The sequence below is a fragment of the Erythrolamprus reginae genome, chromosome 9 (genome assembly GCF_031021105.1).
Source record: "Erythrolamprus reginae isolate rEryReg1 chromosome 9, rEryReg1.hap1, whole genome shotgun sequence".
Classification (NCBI taxonomy): domain Eukaryota; kingdom Metazoa; phylum Chordata; class Lepidosauria; order Squamata; family Dipsadidae; genus Erythrolamprus; species Erythrolamprus reginae.
The window spans coordinates 37,496,297-37,519,445 of NC_091958.1; the positions used below are offsets into that span (position 1 = coordinate 37,496,297).

The 23,149-nt window shown below is 42.6% G+C and overlaps 1 protein-coding gene across 2 annotated transcripts in view; it reads right to left on the minus strand.

The window, feature by feature from the left end:
• The window catches only part of LMF1 (lipase maturation factor 1), a 170,200-nt gene that overhangs the window by 93,773 nt on the left and 53,278 nt on the right, over positions 1-23,149 (minus strand). For both annotated transcript variants that reach the window (XM_070760837.1, XM_070760836.1), the window contains exons 3-4: positions 12,833-12,981; positions 2,914-2,979 (exon numbers count right to left, since the gene is read on the minus strand). In XM_070760837.1, the coding sequence (XP_070616938.1) occupies positions 2,914-2,979; positions 12,833-12,844 (78 nt within the window). In that variant the 5' untranslated portion in view covers positions 12,845-12,981. The remainder of the gene's footprint in view (positions 1-2,913; positions 2,980-12,832; positions 12,982-23,149) is intronic.

Sequence of the window (23,149 nt, forward strand, 5' to 3'; positions counted from 1 at the left end):
CTCCTGATCCAAAGAGGGCCGCAACTGGTGCACCAGGCGAACCTGGGCGAACGCCCCCCTCGCCACAGCTGAAAGATGTTTCTCTAATGTGAGCTGTGGATCGAGGAGGACGCCCAAGTTGCGAACCCCCTCTGAGGGGGTCAGTGATTCTCCCCCCAGGGTAATGGATGGACAGATGGAATTGTCCTTGGGAGGCAAGACCCACAGCCACTCCGTCTTGTCTGGGTTGAATTTGAGTTTGTATATTTTGTTATATGTTTGTCGTTCTCTTATATGTATGTTGGTGTCTTCTTTTGTTTTAATAAAAACTTTTTTTTAAAAAAAATTAAAATTAAAATAATGTTTATTTTAAATAATTAAATTAAATTGTTAAATTGTTCCGCAGCGAGTTGGCCGTGACGAGTTGTCCCATTCCCAGGGTTGAAGCCTTGTCCCATTATGGAAAACTGGACCTTGTAGATCCTCCAAACGTGCTTTCCAAATGTTCTTTCCAGTTGAAGCCATCCTTTCTTTCTTTTTCTTTTACAATCCTTGAAAAGTTTAAATGCTGGTTCACTTTTCATCTTTCCCCCACAAGAATCAAACAGATTTTCTACCACCCACAGCTCCTGTTTCATCCTCCAGCCCATCAGCAGGATAAAAGAAGATTTTGACAACCCCAATTTTCTTGACGGATCTGTCGCTCAGCAGCTTGCCAACCTTCCTTCGCCCTCTTACCCGTCTCATCCCCTTGGCTCAGCCTCTTGTTAACAATATTAATTAAGAGATATTTATCCCCTTTTCAAAAACAAAACAAAAACAGTCCCAACGATGGTTGCCAAGTTTCATTAAAGAGTTGCCACAAAAATCCGTGCAAATGTAAAGACTGATGTAGAAGAATATCCAAGCCAACAAACGCAAGAAAACCTCACAAAATTGGGAACTTTAGGCAGAAGGATGCTTTTTGAACTCTGGGCTTGGAAAAGAGTCTGGAGAACCAACAGATGGGACAACCAACGGTTCAATCCAGAGTAGTGACTTGAGGTACTGTCATTTGTTGGACATATTATGGGAAGAGCCAGTTCCTATGTGAAGCCCGTTACACTGGAAAAGGTAGAAGGAAAGAGAGGAGAATGACCAGCAGAAAAGAGAGTGGACAGTAGCACCATCAGAACACCTACAGAATTAGGTTGCAGGGGTAGGCTGTGTATCAGAGGTTAAATTCTACGGGCTCACCTGAACCGGTAGTAAAAAATGCTACTGGTTCAGATGAACCAGTATACAGAGGTACCTCTACTTACCAACTTAATTCGTTCCATGACCAGGTTCTTAAGTAGAAAAGTTTGTAAGAAGAAACATTTTTTCCCACAGGAATCAATGTAAAAGCAAATAAGGCGTGTGATTGGGGAAACCACAGGGAGGGTGGAGGCCCTGTTTCCTCCCAGGAGATTCCTAGAGAGGTCCCACAGAGGCTTCTCCCTGCCTTTTCCGGCCCTGTTTCCTCCCAGGAGATTCCTAGAGAGATCCCACAGAGGCTTCTCCCTGCCTTTTCCGGCCCTGTTTCCTCCCAGGAGATTCCTAGAGAGGCCCCACAGAGGCTTCTCCCTGCCTTTTCCGGCCCTGTTTCCTCCCAGGAGATTCCTAGAGAGGCCCCACGAAGGCTTCTCCCTGCCTTTTCCAGCCCTGTTTCCTCCCAGGAGATTCCTAGAGAGATCCCACAGAGGCTTCTCCCTGCCTTTTCCAGCCCTGTTTCCTCCCAGGAGATTCCTAGAGAGTCCCCACGGAGGCTTCTCCCTGCCTTTTCCGGCCCTGTTTCCTCCCAGGAGATTCCTAGAGAGGTCCCACAGAGTCTTCTCCCCGCCTTTTCCAGCCCTGTTTCCTCCCAGGAGATTCCTAGAGAGGGCCCACAGAGGCTTCTCCCTGCCTTTTCCAGCCCTGTTTCCTCCCAGGAGATTCCTAGAGAGGTCCTACAGAGGCTTCTCCCTGCCTTTTCCGGCCCTGTTTCCTCCCAGGAGATTCTTAGAGAGGCCCCATGGAGGCTTCTCCCTGCCTTTTCCAGTTAGTTTTGGAAGCTCAGATTGTTCGGGGCAAGAGGCTGATTCAGTAAACTGCTTAGAGAAGGCTGTAAAAGCACTATGAAGCAGTATATAAGTCTAAATGTTATTGCTATTAAATATTTTTCCCCATTCTCCTTTTTTAACATGAGTTTGGCAGGTTCCAGAATGAAGGAATCCACCACAACCAGTTGACAAACACAAAGAAGGAAGAAAGCCACAGCGCCCACCACTATACACATCAAAAATAAAATAATGGAATTGGCAGAAATGAATACGGTAGATTAACTATCCATATAAAAGAGAAAGAAGATTCGGTTTTCTATAAAACATGGGACAAATGGGACAATTGGCTGCAAAAACGAAAAAATAAATAGTGAAACAAACAAACAAACAAATGCTCAAGAAGGAAAATAAATAACTTAAATACATCACAGTGAGAAAACTTTAAGGGAATGAAGAAGAAAAACATCTTTAGATTTGCCAGAATATAGATAGGTAATTTTGAATCAAAGGATAGTTTTTCTATGATACGTAAGCTACATTAATTTGATTTAGAATTATCTTTGCTTGTTATTAATAATTAAGTCTTTATTACTAATACAACTTATTATTATTACAAGGAATAGAGTGAAATTGAAAAAGTATATATGATACCGATATGAAAAGCTGCAAATAACTTAGAAATGTATAAGTTAAAACACCCAACTAAAGAGAGAACAAGGTCTCTTGTTTTTAAAGTTGTGTGTATATTCTTGCATGTAACTCATATTTGTATATAAAATTTTCTTTTTCTAATAATTTAAAAAAAAACACAAAAAAGGAAAAAGCATCTCAATAGGTCTTTAAAGAAGGAACCAAAGAAATTTGGAAAACTCACCTCGTAGTGATAATTCATGCAGGTCAAATCCTTCCAGCAACGATCCCCTCGTATTTTAATCATCCCCTGTGGAAGGGAAAGAAAAAACAACAGCTCTGAAATTAGTGCTTGCACTTCCATTCTGAGGAAATTTTGAATAAAATTATACATTAATGTAGATATTAATATACATTTAATATATTCTAGTATCATGATAGTAAGGACAAATGAAAGCCAAACTGTATTACAGTATATCAATATTTAGATATTGAGTCCTCGGAGAGGGGCGGCATACAAATCCAATTAATTAATTAAATAAATATTAATAATTGTTGTTATAATGAAATTCCTTAGAGATATAAAAGCTATAATGATAGTAGAAATAGAATAGTAAAAAGCATAGAATAAGAGTCAATATATGTATCGTAAAAGGTTTTAATGCATGTATATATGTTTTGTTTGTGTCTCTTTTGGGGGGGGGGGTTATATAATGTTTGTTTGTATTTTTTTTCTTTTTGTATTCTGTTTATAGTTTATATACTAATAAAAATTATTTTTTTTAAAAAAGGATAATGTATCTCAACCTTGGAACTTGAAGATAGGTGGAGTTCAACTCCCACAATTCTTGCTGGAGAATTCTACTTTATGTTGTACTTAATATACTACATTATATATATTAATGCATTAAATCATATATGAACAATATATTACTACATTAAATTATATACTGCATTACATTAACAATCAATATATTTTAGCTTTTCAAACAAAAATATCTATTCAGATAACTCACATTTTAATTTCTTTAGCCTGTTCTCTAGGGGGATTTTCATAGAAAAACCATTTGGAATTACACCCCCACCCCCTCCCAGGAACCTAAGGGAGTGAGGAAGAAAATAAAGAACTTTTTTTTTCAGTGGGAGCTATCAGTAAATGCTGGGTCAACATTAGAAAATGAAGATCAACCAGTTCATTCACACCAATATGGCAACCAAAATTCTATGCCATGTATTTTGCAAGGAACAAGGATCCCCAAGTTTAATGTCTAGTTTAATGAAAAGAAGGACTAGGGGAGACGTGATAGCAGTCTTCCAACATCACAGGGGTTGCCACAAAGAAGGAGTCAAGCTATTCTCCAAAGCACCTGAGGGTAGAACAAGAAGCAATGGGTGGAAACTAAACAAGGAGAGAGGTAACTTAGAACTAAGGAGAAATTTCCAGACAGTCAGAATGGTTAATCAGTGGAACAGCTTCCCTCCAGAAGTTGTGAATGCTCCAACACTGGACATTTTTAAGCAGATGTTGGATAACCATTTGTCTGAAGTAGTATAGGGTTTCCTACCTAAGCAGGGGGTTGGACTAGAAGACCTCCAAGGTCCCTTCCAATTCTGTTGTTGTTGTTGTTGTTGTTGTTGTTGTTGTTGTTGTTGTTGTTATTATTATTATTATTATTATTATTATTATTATTATTATTATTATTAGTCCTGTGCCCCTCCTTTAATTGCTTCCAACTCTTCTGTTCATCTGATCTCCAAATCAGGGTGAAATGGACTTAGAAGACTTAGAATAACTTCATTGTCGCTTTAAATGTACACTAAGCAGCATACATTAAAATGAAATTTCATTGGATTGGAGGTGGTATCAACCCCTCCAATATACACTACAGAAATATGATCTACATATCACACACACACAAAGATTATGCATATACTCCCATACCAACATGACACAAAGAAACAGTGAAGTCTAGTTCAGACATATAAATTGTACATGGAGAGAAAAATGAATTGTGTGAGTTTGCCAGACGGATGGCATAGGGAACAAAGCTGTTACAGAATCTAATCTAATCTAATTTATTAGAATGGCAGTTCTGCTGGTAGGTAGATGGATGGATGGATGGATGGATGGATGGATGGATGGATGGATGGATGGATGGATGGAAAGAGAGAGAGAGATGAATGGATGGATGGATGGATGAACAGAGCCGGGGTGGCACACTGGTTAGAGTGCAGCATTACAGGCTCCTTCAGCTAACCAGTAGCTGCAGTTCAGGAGTTCAGATCTCACCACCGGCTCCAGGTTGACTCAGCCTTCCATCCTTCCAAGGTGGATAAAATGAGGACCCAGATTGTTGGGGGCAAGAGGCTGATTCTGTAAAACCACTTAAAGAGGGCTGTAAAAGCACTATAAAGCAGTATATAAGTCTAAATGCTGTTGCAACTGGCCCAAAGCCCCCAGTCTTAGTCTTCATGCCTAAGGCAGGTCCAGAACACTCCCTCCACCGATTTCTAATCTGCCCCCAGGACAAGCTCTCCAGCCTGACCCCTCCTGTAATACCACCATCACCACCACAGGAACAATAGAGCTCTTTGCTGCTTACTTTGCTTTGCATTCAAATCAGCCAGCCAGGCAAACAAGCATTTGCAAACCTCACTTTCGGCAGCCAAGTGACAGTTACGTGGCGTTGTTCTCCTTGTGGCAATGCAAGCATTTCAGTGACTCGCTCTCTGGATGGGATGGATCTCACCAGACCACTAATGTACGTTCAAAACCTCCATCTACACCACTGCTTCCCAACCTTGGCAACTTGAAGATATTTGGACTTCAACTCCCAAAATTCCCCAGCCAGCATCCGCTGGCTGGGGAATTCTGGGAGTTGAAGTCCAAATATCTTCAAGTTGTCAAGGTTGGGAAACACTGATCTACACAATGCCCTTACACTGTACAACTCACACATTAAACCCTTATACAGGTGGTGGACAAAAAAATGGAAACACCTTGCAGCTCTTCCGTGGAATCCAGATTTGTGAAGCTCCCTTCGAACAATTTTTGTGGAAAGTGGGTTCCGTACGTGTCTATTGAGCTCTGCAGTGATTTTATGAGCTGCGGTCTTGTGATCCGCTCTAACAATTTGCTTTAGAGTCCGACAGTCTCTCTCAGACAGCTTCGACCTTCGACCAGACCTGTGCTTGGCTGAGGACGTTTTCCCTTCTCTTTCAAAAGCAGTCATTACTTTTGAGACATTACCTCTTGAAACGCCAAACATTCAGGCACTTTCTGTTACACTAGCGCCTGCCATTCGAGCATTAATAATTTGGCCTCTTTGAAAATCTGAGAAGTCTGCCATTTCTAGAAGGTTGTAACCAATTTCCTTAAATTTCTGTAAAATTTCTGTAAAAAAAAAAGATAGTTTAAAAAAACATATCAAATAACTCAATTTTTTGAAAACATTAAAATATGTCAAGTTTTGATTGATTTGAACATGTTCAAACATTATGATGCCAAAAAGTCAAGTGTTTTCATTTTTTTGTCCACACCCTGTATATTCCATAAGAGTTTAAAGACTCACTTATGCCGCCAAGCTTGGGGTCATTAGACTCTACCCCCTGGCCAATGAATATACAGTGTTCCCTCGATTTTCGCGGGGGATGCGTTCCGAGACCGCCCGTGAAAGTCGAATTTCCGCGAAGTAGAGATGCGGAAGTAAATACACTATTTATGGCTATGAACAGTATCACAAGCCTTCCCTTAGCACTTTAAACCCCTAAATTGCAATTTTCCATTCCCTTAGCAACCATTTAGATCAGGGGTCAGGAACCTTTTTGGCTAAGAGAGCCGTAAACGCCACATATTTTGAAATATAATTCCGCGAGAGCCGTACGTATCTTCCTTTCTCTCTTTCTTTCTCTCTCTCTTTCTCTCCCCCTCTCTTTGTCTCTTTCTATCTCTTTCTCTCCCTCCCTCTATCTTTCTCTTTTTATCTCTCTCTTTCTCTTTCTCTCTCTCTCTTTCTCCCCCTTCTCTCTGAAGTGGGGAGGGCCGGGTTGGCACCAAGGGAGCTCGAGACGGGGTGCAAAAGCAAACTACTCTGCTGGCCCAGGCCCACATCGGAAGGAAGGAAGGAAGGAATGGTAAAAGGGGCGATCAAGAGAGGAATGGGTGAATGAATGGACGGAGGGTGGGAAGGAAGGAAGGAAAGAGGGAAGGGACAGGAACAGAGGAAGGGTGCAAAGAAAGCAAGGAAAGGTGTGAAAGGGGAGAGTAAGAGAAGAAGGAGTGAAAGAAGGGAATGAGGGAGGAAACAAGGGAGGAAGGAGAAGGAAAGCAAGAAATGGAGGGAGGGAAGGAAGGAAGGAAAGAAAGAAAGAAAGAAAGAAAGAAAGAAAGAAAGAAAGAAAGGGGGAAGGGACAGGAACAGAGGAAGGAAGCAAGGAAACTTATGAAAGGGGAGAGTAAGAGAGGAAGGACTGAAGGAAGGGAGGGAGGGAAGAAGGTAGGAAGGAGAAAGAAAAGAAGAAATAGAGGAAGGGAAGGTAAAAGAGAGAAAGAAAAAGAGCAAGAAAGAAAGCAAGAAAGAGAGAAAGAAAGAATGAAAGAGAAATAAAAATAGAGAGGGGGAATGAAAGAAATGGAAGGAGGGAAGGAAGGAGAGAAAGAAAGAGAAAGAAAGAAAGCAAGAGAAAGAAAAAAGAATGAAAGAGCAAGAGAGCAAGAGAGAAAGAGAAAGAGAGAAAGAAAGAAAGAAAGAAAGAAAGGCAACTTCAAAGAAAGGCTCACTGAGCATCTCTCACTCTCTCTCTCTTTCTATCCCTCTTTCTTTCTCTCTCTTCCTTTCTCTCTCCTCTCTCTCTCCCTCTCTTTCTACCCTCCTTTCTCTTCCTTCCTTCTCTCCCTCCCTCCCCTCCCTCCCTCCTTCCTTCCTCTCCATTTCTCTTTCCCTCCCTCTCTTTCCCTTTTCTTTCTTTTGGTCCACTTCTCTCTCTCTCCGCTTCTCCACTTGCCTCCCCCTCGCGCCTCGCCCTTCCCACCCGGCCACCCGCGCGCGCTTACCAGCAGCAGGAATTCAAGTAAGCCCAAAAGAAGCCATTGGCTCCGGGCGGCGTTCATGGCCCCCCCGAACCCCCAGCCCAGCTGGAGCTCCCTCTCGCCGCCGCCATCTCCCTGCGACTGCCTGCGGCCGCTGCAGCCCCCCCCCCTCCCATCGGGCCACAAAGGACATTTGCCGCCGACGCCAGTGAAGCTTCAGCTGGGCGGGGCGCTGCCGGTACTTCCCTCCTGGGGCTCCCGCTCGCAGCTGTCCCCCGGCTTCTGCTTGATGCCGCGGTTTTCGGCGATGTCCTGCTGTGCCCCAAAGACGGAAGGCGGGAAAAAGGCGAGAAGAATGGAGCTCTCCTTCTTCCTGCCTTCCGTCTTTGGGGCCCAGCAGGACAGCGCCGAAAACCGTGGCATCGAGCAGGAGCCAGGGGACAGCTGCGAGCGGGAGCTCAGTGCTAGGAGCCCTGTCTGCGAGCCAGATACGGCCATCAAAAGAGCCATATCTGGCTCGCGAGCCATAGGTTCCCGACCCCTGATTTAGATTATTACTCACCATGTTTATTTATTAAAGTTTATTAAAAAAATATTTATTAAAGGCAGATGAAAGTTTGGCGATGACATATGATGTCATAAGGCAGGAAAAACCGTGGTATATGGAAAAAACCCGTGAAGTATTTTTTAATTAATATTTTTGAAAAACCGTGGTATAGACTTTTCGCGAAGTTCGAACCCGCGAAAATCGAGGGAACACTGTATAGTAAGTTTGCTGAATGAGATGTGGGCATGTTAATAGGATTTTTAGTTTCTTTTTTAAATGTAACTCTTAATTTTAACTTATTTTTATCTCAATGTATACTGTTTTTTATGTGTTGTGAGCCGCCCCGAGTCTTCAGAGAAGGGTGGCATATAAATTTAATAAATCATAAGAATATATGGCCTTAGCATGTGCAAGTCTGAGCATTTGGTGAATCTGATTCAGTGTACAGTGCTCAACCGCTGCTCCAAAGGGGTTGATCTGGAAGAGGCGATATTGGCTAAGAAAAATCACTACAGGTAACATAGAAACGTAGAAGACTGACGGCAGAAAAAGACCTCATGGTCCATCTAGTCTGCCCTTATACTATTTCCTGTATTTTATCTTACAATGGATATATGTTTATCCCAGGCATGTTTAAATTCAGTTACTGTGCATTTACCAACCATGTCTGCTGGAAGTTTGTTCCAAGGATCTACTACTCTTTCAGTAAAATAATATTTTCTCATGTTGCTTTTGATCTTTCCCCCAACTAAGTTCAGATTGTGTCCCCTTGTTCTTGTGTTCACTTTCCTATTAAAAACACTTCCCTCCAGAACCTTATTTAACCCTTTAACATATTTAAATGTTTCGATCATGTCCCCCCTTTTCCTTCTGTCCGCCAGACTATACAGATTGAGTTCATGAAGTCTTTCCTGATACGTTTTATGCTTAAGACCTTCCACCATTCTTGTAGCCCGTCTTTGGACCCGTTCAATTTTGTCAATATCTTTTTGTAGGTGAGGTCTCCAGAACTGAACACAGTATTCCAAATGGGGTCTCACTAGCGCTCTATATAAGGGGATCACAATCTCCCTCTTCCTGCTTGTTATACCTCTAGCTATGCAGCCAAGCATCCTACTTGCTTTTCCTACCGCCCGACCACACTGTTCACCCATTTTGAGACTGTCAGAAATCACTAAGATAAGGTAAAATGACATGAGGTGAGGTGAAGTGTGGAAGGAGAGGAGAGGGGAAGGGAAGGGAAGAGAAGAGAAGTTGGAATGAAGAAGAGAAGAGAAACAGAAACAGAAAGAGCTGGAAGGGATCTTGGAGGTCTTCTAGTCCAAGCCCCAGCTTAGGCAGGAAACCTTATATCGCATCAGTCAAGTGGCTGTCCAGGCTCTTCTTAAAAGCCTCCACAAATTCTAGAGGCAAGTTGTTCCACAGATTAATGGTTTTCACTGTCAGGAAGTTTCTCCTTAATTCTAGGTTGCTTGACTCCTTGTTTATTTTCTATCATTTGCTTCTTAGACCTCGTTCTCCCAGTCAATCGTCCAGAACCTGCCTCACTGCCCAACCCGTCTACCCATAAATATCTTTCCAGGTGGCCCAATTCGACTCTGCTCTGCATCCTTTCTCAGGCCCAAAAAGTTCACCTTAGTTTTCCTTCGGTTTAAATAGTTCCATTTTTACCTATTGTGTTCTCTTGATGGATGGTCTTACAGTGGTAATAAATATGCTTTCAAATTTACCTGGCTGTGAAAATTGGTTTCCAACCAATGAGTCTCCAAGGCCAATTTTTAACTGAATTCCATTTAGTTGAAACCATCCAGAGTGGCTTGGTGTAGATTGGCAAAATTTTTAAATAAATAAATAGTTTATTGACAAATTTATTGATATTAACTGTTTTACATTTAATTTAACCAAAATTGTAATATGTTTTTGAAATGTTTTTGAAAATATCAGTTTTAAGGCCATTTAAAACACTCAAAAGTTTCTAAAATGTTGAAATAAAGAAAAGTGATGTAATTAATGGCTTTGGAGAAGATCAGAAGTATAATATAAATCAATCAGTGAACAAACTGAATGCGAAGGGAGATTAAAAGGTCTAATGACTCCTCACAGTGCTGTTTTGTATTATATTTTATTCTGACATCTGTCAATCTCTGTCACTTTGAAAAATCTTTGAGACCCACTCATTTTCCACCGTTTGTTTTTGAGGTTTTTTGCTGTGATCTTGCAGATTGCCATAGTTTACTGGCGTCAATCTGTTAAAGAAGAGAAAAATATCTGCTTCGTTGTTGTCACACATTAATTATTTTTACTTGTTTGCATTTTTATTTACATTATGCTAAATAAACCAAGACTGGGACTTCTTATTGTACCAATCAGAAAGGGACATTTTCTTCCCTAAATAATTAACTTAAAAAAAAAGCAGGGCCAGATTAGATCGGGTGAAAATATGATACGGGAGGCAAGTACTGTACATTACTTTCGTGTCTAGACTTCGAAGTAAGGCAGGGTGGAGTTTGATTACTGCTTGGATGGGAGACCACAAGGAAATCTCAGGCAGAGTAGGATAATAAGAAAGAAAGTCCTAGAAATATAAATGGTGAACCATTTCTACAGAGAAGTGTAGCCAATAAAATTCCATGGAGAGGATCCCAAGAGGGCACAATTTGAGGTTAGTTGGCGGAAAGATCAGAAGCAATGTGAGAAAATATTATTTGACTGAAAGAGTCGTAGATGCTTGGAACAAACTTCCAGCAGACATGGTTGGTAAATCCACAGTAACTGAACTTAAACATGCCTGGGATGAACATATATCCATCCTAAGATAAAATGCAGGAAATAGTAAATGGGCAGACTAGATGGACCATGAGGTCTTTTTCTGCCGTCAGTCTTCTAAGTTTCTATCTACGAAGTTCAGGGGTGAAGTCTGCTGAAGAAGAGCTACTACATGCCTTGGCAATCCTATTTCTGGTGGGGATAGTGCATTTATTTTGAATATGAAATAGCTTAATTTCACAACTGTGTTGCAAATGCGAAGAATCTGGTAATGTACACAGGAATAATTTCCTTTTCTCACACATTTGTTTTGTGGTGGAAACAGACCCATTTCTAGCCCTGACATTTTGGGAGGGGTGTGTGTGTCTATTTTTCTTAAAACTAAGCCCTTCATCACTTCAGCTGTAGCAAAAAATTTCTAAACCCCTTCTCTGGAATGCCTCGTCCACATACAAATTAGCATCTGTTGAGTGAATCTGGCTTCCCCATTGACTTTGCTTGTCAAAAGATTGCAAAAGGGGATCACAAATATGTCATAAATATGAGCCAGAGTGCCAACTGAGCCGGGCTGGTGCAGCAGGTATAGTGCTGTATTGCAGGCCACTGAAAATGACAGTAGATCTGCAGGTCAGCGGTTCAAATCTCATCACCGGCTCAAGGTTGACTCAGCTTTTCATCCTTCTGAGGTGGGTCAAATGAGGACCTGGATTGTGGGGCAATATGCTGGCTCTGTCAAAAAGTGCTATTGCTAACATGTTGTAAGCCGACCTGAGTCTAAGGAGAAGGGCGGAATAAAAATTGAATGAATGAATGAATGAATGAATGAATGAATGAATGAATGAATGAATGAATGAATGAACGAACGAACAAACAAACAAACAAACAAACAAATTGTCTGAATTTTGTTCATGGGACAGTCATGGGATGCTGCAAATGTCCAAAAAAATGGTCAGGTCACTTTTTTCCCCAGTGATGTTGTAACTCTGAATCACTCTGAGTCACTAAATGAAGTTTTGTAAGTCAAGGATGACCTGTACATAGACCCCTTCCCTGAGACCATGGTCAGATCTTCCTGATAAGAAATGACATCCTGCCTTGTGATTGATAAGCCCTTCTTTCAGTTCTGGAAAAATTCTTTCCATTTGCATGGATTGAAGGCTCCCTTGAGAGTTCTCCATTTCGTGCATAAGATATATTATTATTATTATTATTATTATTATTATTATTATTATTATTATTAATTAGATTTGGATGCCGCCCCTCTCCGGAGACTCGGAGCGGCTCACAACAACAAAATACAGTACAAATCTAATTATTAAAAAAAACAGTTTAAAACCCATTAACATAAAAAACCAGTCATACATCCCAAACATACCATACATAAAATGGAACGGCCCGGGGGAATCAATTTCCCCATGCCTGACGACAGGGATGGGTTTTAAGAAGTTTGCGAAAGGTGAGGAGGGGGGAGGCAGTCCTGATCTCCGGGGGGAGTTGATTCCAGAGGGTTGGGGCCATCACAGAGAAGGCTCTTCCCCTGGGGCCCGCCAGACGACATTGTTTCGTTGACGGGACCCGGAGAAGGCCAACTCTGTGGGACCTAATCGGTCGCTGGGATTCGTGTGGCAGAAAGCGGTCCCAGAGATATTCTGGTCCGATGCCATGAAGGGCTTTATAGGTCATAACCAACACTTTGAATTGTGACCGGAAACTGATCAGCAACCAATGCAGACTGCGGAGTGTTGGTGTGACATATATCCCTCCCTTTCTCCCCATCGCCCGTCATTTTCATGCTTCCGTTCCTACCGTGGGCGCACTTACCGCTCCAAGCATTATTCTGAAAATAAGCCAACGATAGGCCCAGATGACAATAAAGGAAGGGGGTGTATCCTTGGCCACCCGGGAAAGAGTCCACAAAGGACACAGGAAGATGGCCAAAAAACCAGTTTCCAGAAGCTGCGATTCCCAACCTGGAAGGAATGAAGGAGAGTGCATCAGATTGCTGCAAAAAATAAGGCATGTTATTGATGTAGGATAAAACAGCATCTGAAAACATCTGAAAGAGTGTTCTGCCACCAGTTAAGAACGTAACAAACACACAGCTTGGACTACTACCTTGTTCCCCCGAAAATAAGACAGCATCTTATATTAATTTTTGCTCCCAATTTTTACTACGTTTTATTTTCAGGGGATATCTTTTTTCCCCCAATGAATTGTATCCTGTATCCTGCTGCAGCAAAAACGCATCCAAACATGCAGTCGCGTGTCGGATGTGTTTTAAATCTGATTGATGCAGCGTTTTGGGATGCAATTTGTGGACAGCAGTGTTATACACAGTATGTTCTGTTCGGGAATGCCGCGAAACGAAACGTCTCCTACGTCTTACTTTCGGGGGATGCCTTATACAGATTAGGCAATTCTACGAAACCTCTCCTATGTCTTACTTTCGGGGTGAATTATTTTTGGGGAAACGGTAATAACTGGCTTAGTAGTGGAGACCCACACACACACACACAAATTTAAAAGCAATCCTTCCTTACAAAAAACTCAGCTGCTAATGAATCTTCATTAGCAACTGGCATAAGTTCATAAAATCTTAAATCAGAGCAATGCAATTATTTCTTGTTAACTCATACAGTTTCAAAGGCTTGGCAAATTGCCCAGAAGTCTTTCACGATAAGAAATCCAAAGTAGAGAAACAGGGATTCACAAGACAATCAGGACAGATAGCTGAGTCTAAAACATTGTTTCCTGCAGCCTTTCAGCTGCCTCTGCTGTCCTTAAGTAGACTAGGGGAGTGGCCAATTAACCCCCAGTCTTACTCCCGAGGAGACCTCCACTAGAGTAACCACTACTGCCTCTTGGCAGCTCTGTGCGCTCTTGCATTAAGAAGAGGAGAAGCTTCTTCTTCCTCATCGCTACCAAGAGGTGCTGGAGACCCTGGCTGAACCTCTGCCTCTGTCACCAAGTCCTCACCATCCTCCCCACTGTCCAACTCGGGTGCCAGCCACACAGGCCACTGGTGCATCACCAAGTTGGTCTCGTCTCAAACAGGATCTGCTGCATGGCTGCTGGTGGGCCACAACAAAGAGGCCCTTTGGAAAGCACATGGGAAGCAGGGGCGGGCAGCAAGCAGGACGGGGTGGGATGCAGTTCCACCAGCAGAAATGAAGCTGTGTGCCCAGCTCCAGCTAATTGTCCTCTCCTCCCATCCTCCTCCTCCTCCTCGGAAAGCAGCAGGGAGGCCAGCACCGGCTGATCGGCACCCGTTCGCCTAGCTACCCAGCCTGAGGCAGGGGGCGACCAAGGAGGGAGAGCGCGGGAAACGCGAAGCAAATTGTCACCCCAGAGCGCGACACTGCTGAGGTTGTAAGTCGAGGACTTAACAGTTCACTTGAACGATGATGATCATTCAAGCCATTCCCACCTGGTCACATGGCCGGCAAGCCACTCCTACCCAGTCACATCACCATGAAGCCACACCCAAAAAAGAAACCACACCCACAGTGTGTCAGTAACAATTTTGGCTGCCCATTACTGATGGGAAGGGTCCCTCTTTGGAGTTTTAAAGCAACAACGGCATTTGAAAGCAAGTGGGACTGTTTGCATGTTTGCACGTACACAGCCATCTGCTTCCCATTCTGTGATCGCTTTATTTTGCAATTAAAATCCACCTGAGGACTTTGTGCATTTTTTCATATGTGTTTCCTTTAACACCGTATGTATGTTTTGGTCTGCTTATATAACAATGGAATATTACAGCACATTACATCTGTGTATGTGTACACTGTTTTCCCCAACATAAGGCATCCCCTGAAAATAATCCCAATATGGGTTTTGAGTGCATGGCAAAATGGCCAAGCACTTATTTCAGGGTTCATAATTTATAAGACAGGGTCTTATTTTGGGGCAAACATGTTTGTGTGTGTGTATTTTTTATATAGAGAAATAGATCTATACTAGTCTATTTTCACTTATCAGTAAAAATATGTTACACATGTACATTATAGTTTGTCAACTATAAAAAATTATCTGCCTTGGATATGGCCCCGGGTGGGGCAGAGAAGCAAAAAGGAAAGCAGGATGCTTTCACTCATAGGTGGGTATATCAGAGTGATTCAACAGAAAACAAGATGATTTGGAGACAAGCCTGTGGCCTAGAGGTTAAAATCCTGCCTTGCAGGCAAAAGTCCACAGGTTCAAATCCCAGTAAGGGTATGTCTAGCTGATGAGAGCATAATAAGTTTGAAACAGATCTATACTAGTCTCCCTTCCTTTTCACTTCTCAACAATAATATGTTACACACACACACACTCATTTGTTTTCGTAGATTTTCACAGGTATATGTATGTAGATTGTTCTGAGTTCGGGTTTTAAAATAAAATAAAATGCAGCATAGACACTCAAAATATTACACGGGGTAAAACCCTAACTCAGAACAATCTATCTATCTATCTATCTATCTATCTATCTATCTATCTATCTATCTATCTATCTATCTATCTATACATACATACATACTGCTCAAAAAAATAAAAGGAACACTCAAATAACACATTCTAGATCTGAATGAATGAAATATTCTCATTGTATACTTTGTTCTATACAAAGTTGAATGTGCACAACAGCATGTGAAATTGTCAATCAGTGTTGCTTCCTAAGTGGACAGTTTGATTTCACAGAAGTTTGATTTACTTGGAGTTATATTGTATTGTTTAAGTGTTCCCTTTATTTTTTTTGAGTAGTGTGTATATACTGTATATAAACTTCCTAATTCATCAGGATTGATACCACCCAGTATTTGGCTTTACCTCTTTTCCAATTGCACTCGAGACAACTGTCAGGCAGGAAAGGAACTGTTCCACCCAATCTCATGCAAATGGCAACCCTTTGCATAACATTTTCCTCCAACAATGGCCAAATATCCAAATGATCATTAAGAAAGGGGAAGGCGACAGAATAAAGCCATCTAGCAATCAAGCAAAGTCAGCAGTTGGTCACCTCTGCTTTAAAGAAGCAATACAACAGCATCTTGGGAAACAAACACACAGGGGTTTTTTTTTCACACAACCATGCTGATGGACAAACTACCCTAAATGTTATACATCCTTGGATGATTATATATATAAGTCCAAACTCCTCGGTCTGGTACTGCAGAGGCTTTTGACACTAGAGCTGGAAGAACAGCTCCCTAGTTCCTCCTCTCACATGTTAAAATATTCCTAACAAGTTAATTGGGCACCATTTCAGAACTGTCCACCTATGTATGAGTTATTACACAATGGCAATATGCTTATATACTGCTTCATAGTGTTTTACAGCCTTGTCTAAGTCAGTGGTTCTCAACCTGGGGCTCGGGATTATTTTTTTTAGCAGAGTGATGGCATTTGGGAAAAATCTGTTGTGTCTAGTTGTCTTGGTGTGCAGTGCTCTGTAGCGACGTTTTGAGGGTAGGAGTTGAAACATTTTACATCCAGGATGCGAGGGGGTCCGTAAATATTTTCCCCACCCTCTTTTTGACTCATGCAGTCTACAGGTCCTCAATGGAAGGCAGGTTGGCAGCAATTGTTTTTTCTGCAGTTCTGATTCTCCTCTGAAGCCTGTGTCGGTCTTCTTGGGTTGCAGAACCGAACCAGACAGTTATAGATGTGCAGATGACAGACTCATTGATTCCTCTGTAGAATTTTATCAGCAGCTCCTTGGGCAGTTTGAGCTTCCTGAGTGACCTACATTACACTTCATTTTTCTGTTGCTGGTCTGATCAGTAGTAAGGCAACTTGTCTCTTATCTCTGAACCTCAATTATTGTTTTCTCCTTTGGCGGGCTGAGCTCTGATTATTCAAAAGACAGAGAGGAAGAAAGTTCGTCTTATCCACAAACACCCTGCAGCTTCCAGATGAAAATTCGGTGCCAAAGTCAGCATTTCAGAGGGTATTTTTTTAAGGGGTTGGGGCAAAACTCACAAACTCCCAATTTGCAGTTGCATAAGCCCCAGCAGCTGCGTCCAAACCAAGACAGCCTCGTCCACCAGTGAGAAAGGTTAATTGTGCTGGGGAAGGTAGGCAAAAGGCCGGGCAGTGGGCTCCGAACATCGAAAGGAGGGGGCCGTCTCGTGCATCTGACCCAGGCTGCACAAGAACCCCACTGTTCCGGCTCTTTCACATGCTAATCACCGCAACTCGAGTCCAAAGACACAAGCACACATGCTGGAGCTGCCACGGCAAATTATTCCTCTCCCCTCTCACATTCCTCCACGGGGTCTCGTGGGGAACATCTGTGATGCCCCCCCCCCTTCCCATCTTCTTACACCTCCCTCTCTGCCCTGTTCTCAGCTGCCTGAGACCCTGCCAGGATGCCCCCCCAACACATGTGTGGATTCTGCGCACACCATTCAAAGAAGGCACAAAAATGTGAAAATGAACACACGCTCTTCGAAATATAGAAGCATAGAAGACTGACGGCAGAAAAAAACCTCCTGGTCCATCTAGTCTGCCCTTATACTATTTCCTGAATTTTATCTTAGGATGAATCAATGTTTATGCCAGGCATGTTTAAGTTCAGTTACTGTGGAGTAACCAACCACGTCTGCTGGAAATTTGTTCCAAGCATCTACTACTTTTTCAGTCAAATAATTTTCTCACGTTGCTTCTGATCTTTCCCCCAGCTAACCTCATATTGTGCCCCCTTGCTCTTGTGTTCACTTTCCTATTAAAAACACTTCCCTCCTAAACCTTATTTAACCCTGTAACATATTTAAATGTTTTGATCATGTCCCCCCTTTCCCTTCTGTCCTCCAGACTATACAGATTGAGTTCATGAAGTCTTTCCTGATAGGTTTTATGTTGAAGACTTTCCACCCTTTTTGTAGCCCGTCTTTGGACCCCTTCAATTTTATCCATATCTTTTTGTAGGTGAGGTCTCCAGAACTGAACACAGTTAGAAGTTAGAATAGAATAGAACAGAACACAACACAACAGAATAGAGAGGGAATAGAATAACAGAGTTGGAAGGGACCTTGGAGATCTTTTAGTCCAGTGATGGTGAACCTATTTTTCCACAGGTGCCGAAAGAGCGTGAATGCTGGCTGGGGAATTCTGGGAGTTGAAGTCCAGATACCTTCAAGTTGCCAAGGTTGGGAAACACTGCTCCAGACTATACAGATGGAGTTCATGAAGTCTTTCCTGATAAGTTTTATGCTTAAGACTTTCCACCATTTTTGTAGCCCGTCTTATCTTTCCAAAACAAGGGGGAAAAATTTAGTAGTCCCAAGACAAACAGAAATGGTTACTTCCAACCTTACTGAGTCAGAAAAGGCAGCGGTGGGAGGGAGGATTGTGTGTTCCGGGGGGAGGGGTCTACCAAATTGGTAGACTCCAAAGGGGCTGCATCACATCTTCTTTCCTTTCCTCCACTAATGCAGCAGTGAGGGAGGGGGCGCACTTGACCTTCCGCCCCATGCTGCAAATCTCCTGGGAGTCCAAGAAGGGAAATTCACCAGCCATTTGGGCCCGGCAGGCCTCCAGCCATGCTCCCCCACCTGCCAGCCTGGCACCAGAAATGAATTCCTGGCACTACCAAACTCTGGGGTCGGTTCCAAGTTCTCTCTCAGTGCCAGGATTTTCTTTCCAGAGTGTCAGTGAGGAGGGGGCTGCTCCTCTCTGCAGCTGTGAAAGGAGGTGGGGGCGAGGACATCTCTTCCGATCAGCCCGATGGAGAGAAGGGGCCCTCCTCTAGCTGTTTCACTCCTTTAATAAGGGGAGAGGGGGGATTTGAAACTACCCACCTAGATGGCTCTCCACGGCAGTTGTTGTTGTTGTTGTTGTTATTATTATTATTATCATCATCATCATCATCATCATCATCTGCTCTGGCAATCTCACTCTACTTACCAGAGCTTACAAAACTTTCGCCAGACCCATCCTAGAATACAGCTCATTTGCCTGGAACCCATACCGCATCTCGGACATTAACACCCTCGAAAATGTCCAAAGATACTTCACCAGAAGAGCCCTTCACTCCTCCACTTGAAATAGAATACCCTACGAAACTGGACTTACAATCCTGGGTCTAGAAAGCTTAGAACTGCGACGTCTCAAACATGATCTAAGTATTGCCCACAAGATTATATGCTACAATGTCCTGCCTGTCAAAGACTACTTCAGCTTCAACCAAAACAACATAAGAGCTCCCAACAGATTCAAGCTAAATATTAACCGCTTCAAACTTGACTGTAAAAAATATGACTTTAGTAATCGAGTTGTCGGAGCGTGGAGCTCATTACCGGACTCTGTGGTGTCATCCCCTAACCCCCAACACTTTACCCTTAGACTACATCTATGTCAGCAGGCATGGGGAAATTGACATACCCCTAGCTGTTATGATTTATGTATGGTTTGTCTGGATTGGATGATTGTTTTTATAAGGGGTTTTTTAAATTGTTTTGTAATATTGAATTTGTAGATGTCTTGCTTGTTGTGAGCCACTCCGAGTCCTCCGAGAGGGGCGGCATACAAATCTAATAAATTATTATTATTATTCAAACCATAAATGTATTATTCTCCAATATTTTTAAAATGAAGTATGTACATTGAGTGCGACCTGCGTGCATGAACATACACGTGCTCGCATGCACACTGCACACACCCCTTGGAGGACAGAAAAATTGGCCTGGTCTGGAGGGGCCCTCCTGGCCTCTGCTTCAACTGTGCCCCCTCTTTTCTCCCCCCTCCCACTTGGGGGGGTCGCTTTTGCCGGCGAGGTTGGAGCTGCATCCTGATACTTCTGGGAACGACGGGCTCGCATTGTCGGCCCACCTGCTCCCGTTTTCTCCACTTGGATCTCGTCAAATTTCAGCAGCTGCACCCGGGCAGCACAATGGCCGCTTCTGTGATCCCGGCGAGAGGGAGGGGAGGAGGGAGGGAGCCCATTTCAGAGGGAATAAAATTAAAAAACCGGGACACATCTCAACGCCTGCGCCTGCCTCACGCGTGTTCCAAGTGTTCGGTACGTGCTCCGAACTGGGTGCAGGCGAAGATGCCAACTGGCATCTTCCTTCTTTGTTCCCTTGTATTTCTGCTTCAAAACAAACGCGAGAGAGAGTTCCCGCATTGATTGCATTCCATTTTTTTTGCTCCGAATCAAAACGCCTTCAATTCTCTCCCCCCCCCCCCCCGATCAACCAACATCTAACTAACAAACCATTGTGGGACGCAACAGAACTTGGTTGGTCTTCCTCCCCCCTTGCTTGCGTTTATTAAGACATTTCATTGGAAATAAGGGACTTTCAGCCCAAGATCATAAAGGAAGCTCAACAGAACTAATAGAAGGATTATTCGACATGCAGGCTAAAAGGAAAAACATTTGTGTTTACTAAATTCTGCAAAGCGTCCACAATATAAGATGGTATAAGAAGGACTAAGAAGGTGACAGGATAGCAGTCTTCCAATATTTGAGGGGCTGCTGCAAAGAAGAGGGACTCAAGCTCTTCTCCAAACGCACCTGAAGGCAGGACACGAAACGCTTAGAAACATAGAAGATTGACGGCATAAAAAGACCTCCTCATTCATCTAGTTTGCCCTTATGCTATTTAATAATAATAATTAGTAATTTATTTTTTATGAACAAACTCTGGTACGGGTCAAGTTGTAAACAGTCAGTCCAGCTGGGTATCTAGCAGTTAAATTAGGCTAGCATTGTTTCTCATAGAAACATAGAAGATTGATGGCAGAAAAAGACCTCAGGGTCCATCTAGTCTGCCCTTATACTATTTCCTGTATTTTATTTTATGATGGATATGTTTATCCCAGGTATGTTTAAATTCAGTTACTGTGGATTTACCAACCCACGTGTGCTGGAAGTTTGTTCCAAGCATCTACTACTCTTTCAGTAAAATAATATTTTCTCACATTACTTCTAATCTTTCCCCCAACTAACCTCAGATTGTGCCCCCTTGTCCTTGTGTTCATTTTCCTATTAAAAACACTTCCCTCCTGATCCTTATTGAACTCTTTAACATATTTAAATATTTCCATAATGCCCCCCCCTTTTCCCTTCTGTCCTCCAGACTATACAGATTGAGTTCATGAAGTCTTTCCTTTTATGCTTAAGACCTTCCACTATTTTTGTAGCCGTCTTTGGACCCGTTCAATTTTATCATTATCTTATCAAGGGGACACAATCTGAAGTTAGTTGGGGGGAAGATCAAAAGCAACATGAGAAAATATTATTTTACTGAAAGAGTAGTAGATCCTTGGAACAAACTTCCAGCAGACGTGGTAGATAAATCCACAGTAACTGAATTTAAACATGCCTGGGATAAACATATATCCATCCTAAGATAAAATACAGAAAATAGTATAAGGGCAGACTAGATGGACCATGAGGTCTTTTTCTGCCGTCAGACTTCTATGTTTCTATGTTTCTATGTTTTGTAGGTGAGGTCCCCAGAACTGAACACAACTCTTTCCAGAGTCTCTACATCTTTTTTTTTTCTGAAGCCACCGAAAGTCAAAATAAAAAGTGTTCCGAATTTTCTGGGTCTTTAAAAAGTACGTGTGACACAAGAGGAAAAACTTGAGCACAAAACTTTTAAAAGCTCCCAATTATTCTCCAGGGTAGTCATTAGAAACTACTTAGGTGACAGGAAGGCGAGATAGAAGTGAATACCGCAATAAATTAGCGCTTCCCCCACCCCATCTCTGGGAGCAAAGCAGCAACTGACAGAGAAATCAGGAGGGAAGATGTTAATTTTCCACACACACACATACACACACACACTCTTAAATTTAACGGATGTCCTGTCTCTAGTTCTGTAGGTGGCTGTCATTCTATCTAAGAGATCAGGCTGCTATTGCATTTCCAAGCAGTGGGAAGAACTCAGCCAAAGAAGTTTTTGGGATGAGAAGGGAGACCAAGTTGCAAGGAATAATAGTAGTAGTAGTAGTAGTAATAATAATAATAATAATAATAATAATAATAATAATAATAATAATAGCAGCAGCAGCATGGTATTAGCACTTCACGTGACTTGAATGCTATCTCTCTGATGAAGCACTTAGAACTGCATTGGCTTGTTTGGCAGCTACAGCACACGGCTGGTTCATGCTTATGTGATTGTCTACTACCTCTCCTAGATCCCTCTTACAGTTGCTGCTGTTGAGCCAGATGCCACCTATTCTGTGGCCAAGTGGAAAACATTACTTTTTTTCACCACTGAGCTGCACCTTGTTAGCTAGGGCCCAATGCTCAAGTATGTGAAGATCCTTCCCAATCTTGAGAAAACTACATGGGCATCCATGAAAACTAGCCAACTGATAGACTCTGTTTTGAGTATTTGGTCTATACACTATTCGACTGCGGAAATCCAGACTCTTTGCTGCTGAAATCACATCCCACAAATCAGCAATCTTCTTTCCCCTTTTAAGGCATAAAAGATGCCACACATATAAAACACATTCAGGAGGCAGGCAGGCAGGTGGACTGGCAGGTAGGCGGGTGAGTAGAGGGAGGAGAGAGAGAAAGAGAGAGAGGGAAGGAGGGATGGAGGGAAGGAGAGAAGGAAGGAAGGATTGAAAGGAGGGAGGGAGAGAGAGAGAGAAAGGAAGAAAGAGAGGAAGGAAGGAAGGAAGGAAGGAAGGAAGGAAGGAAGGAAGGAAGAAAGAAAGAAAGAAAGAAAGAAAGAAAGAAAGAAAGAAAGAAAGAAAGAAAGAAAGTTGGCTGTAGAAATAAAACCACAAGGCCCGGAGGGAGTGAAAGAGAAAAGGATGCAGGAAGCGAACGTTCATTATTAGCAAATCTTAAAGCCGTGCTGGGGTGGGGGTTGTATAATTACTCCACCAAAGAGCTCTACTTTTCAATTATCTTGCCCACGCTGATCTTTCCGATGTCAATTACATAACCCTGGCACAAGCTAATAAAAGGTTGGGGGGAGTTCAAACCCAAGCAAGTCAAAAACCTGGTGAGACCCTGAGATGCTTCTTCCAGAGCAGCACAAGTCGGGGGAGAAATGAGAACAAGGTTTCTTTTCTCAGTTTAAATCAATGCGGGCTGTCTGTTTGTTTTTTCCCCAAAACTTCAGAACTTTAAGACTTGTGGATTTCAACTCTCAGAATGCCCCTGCCGGCCCTGGAGAATTCTAT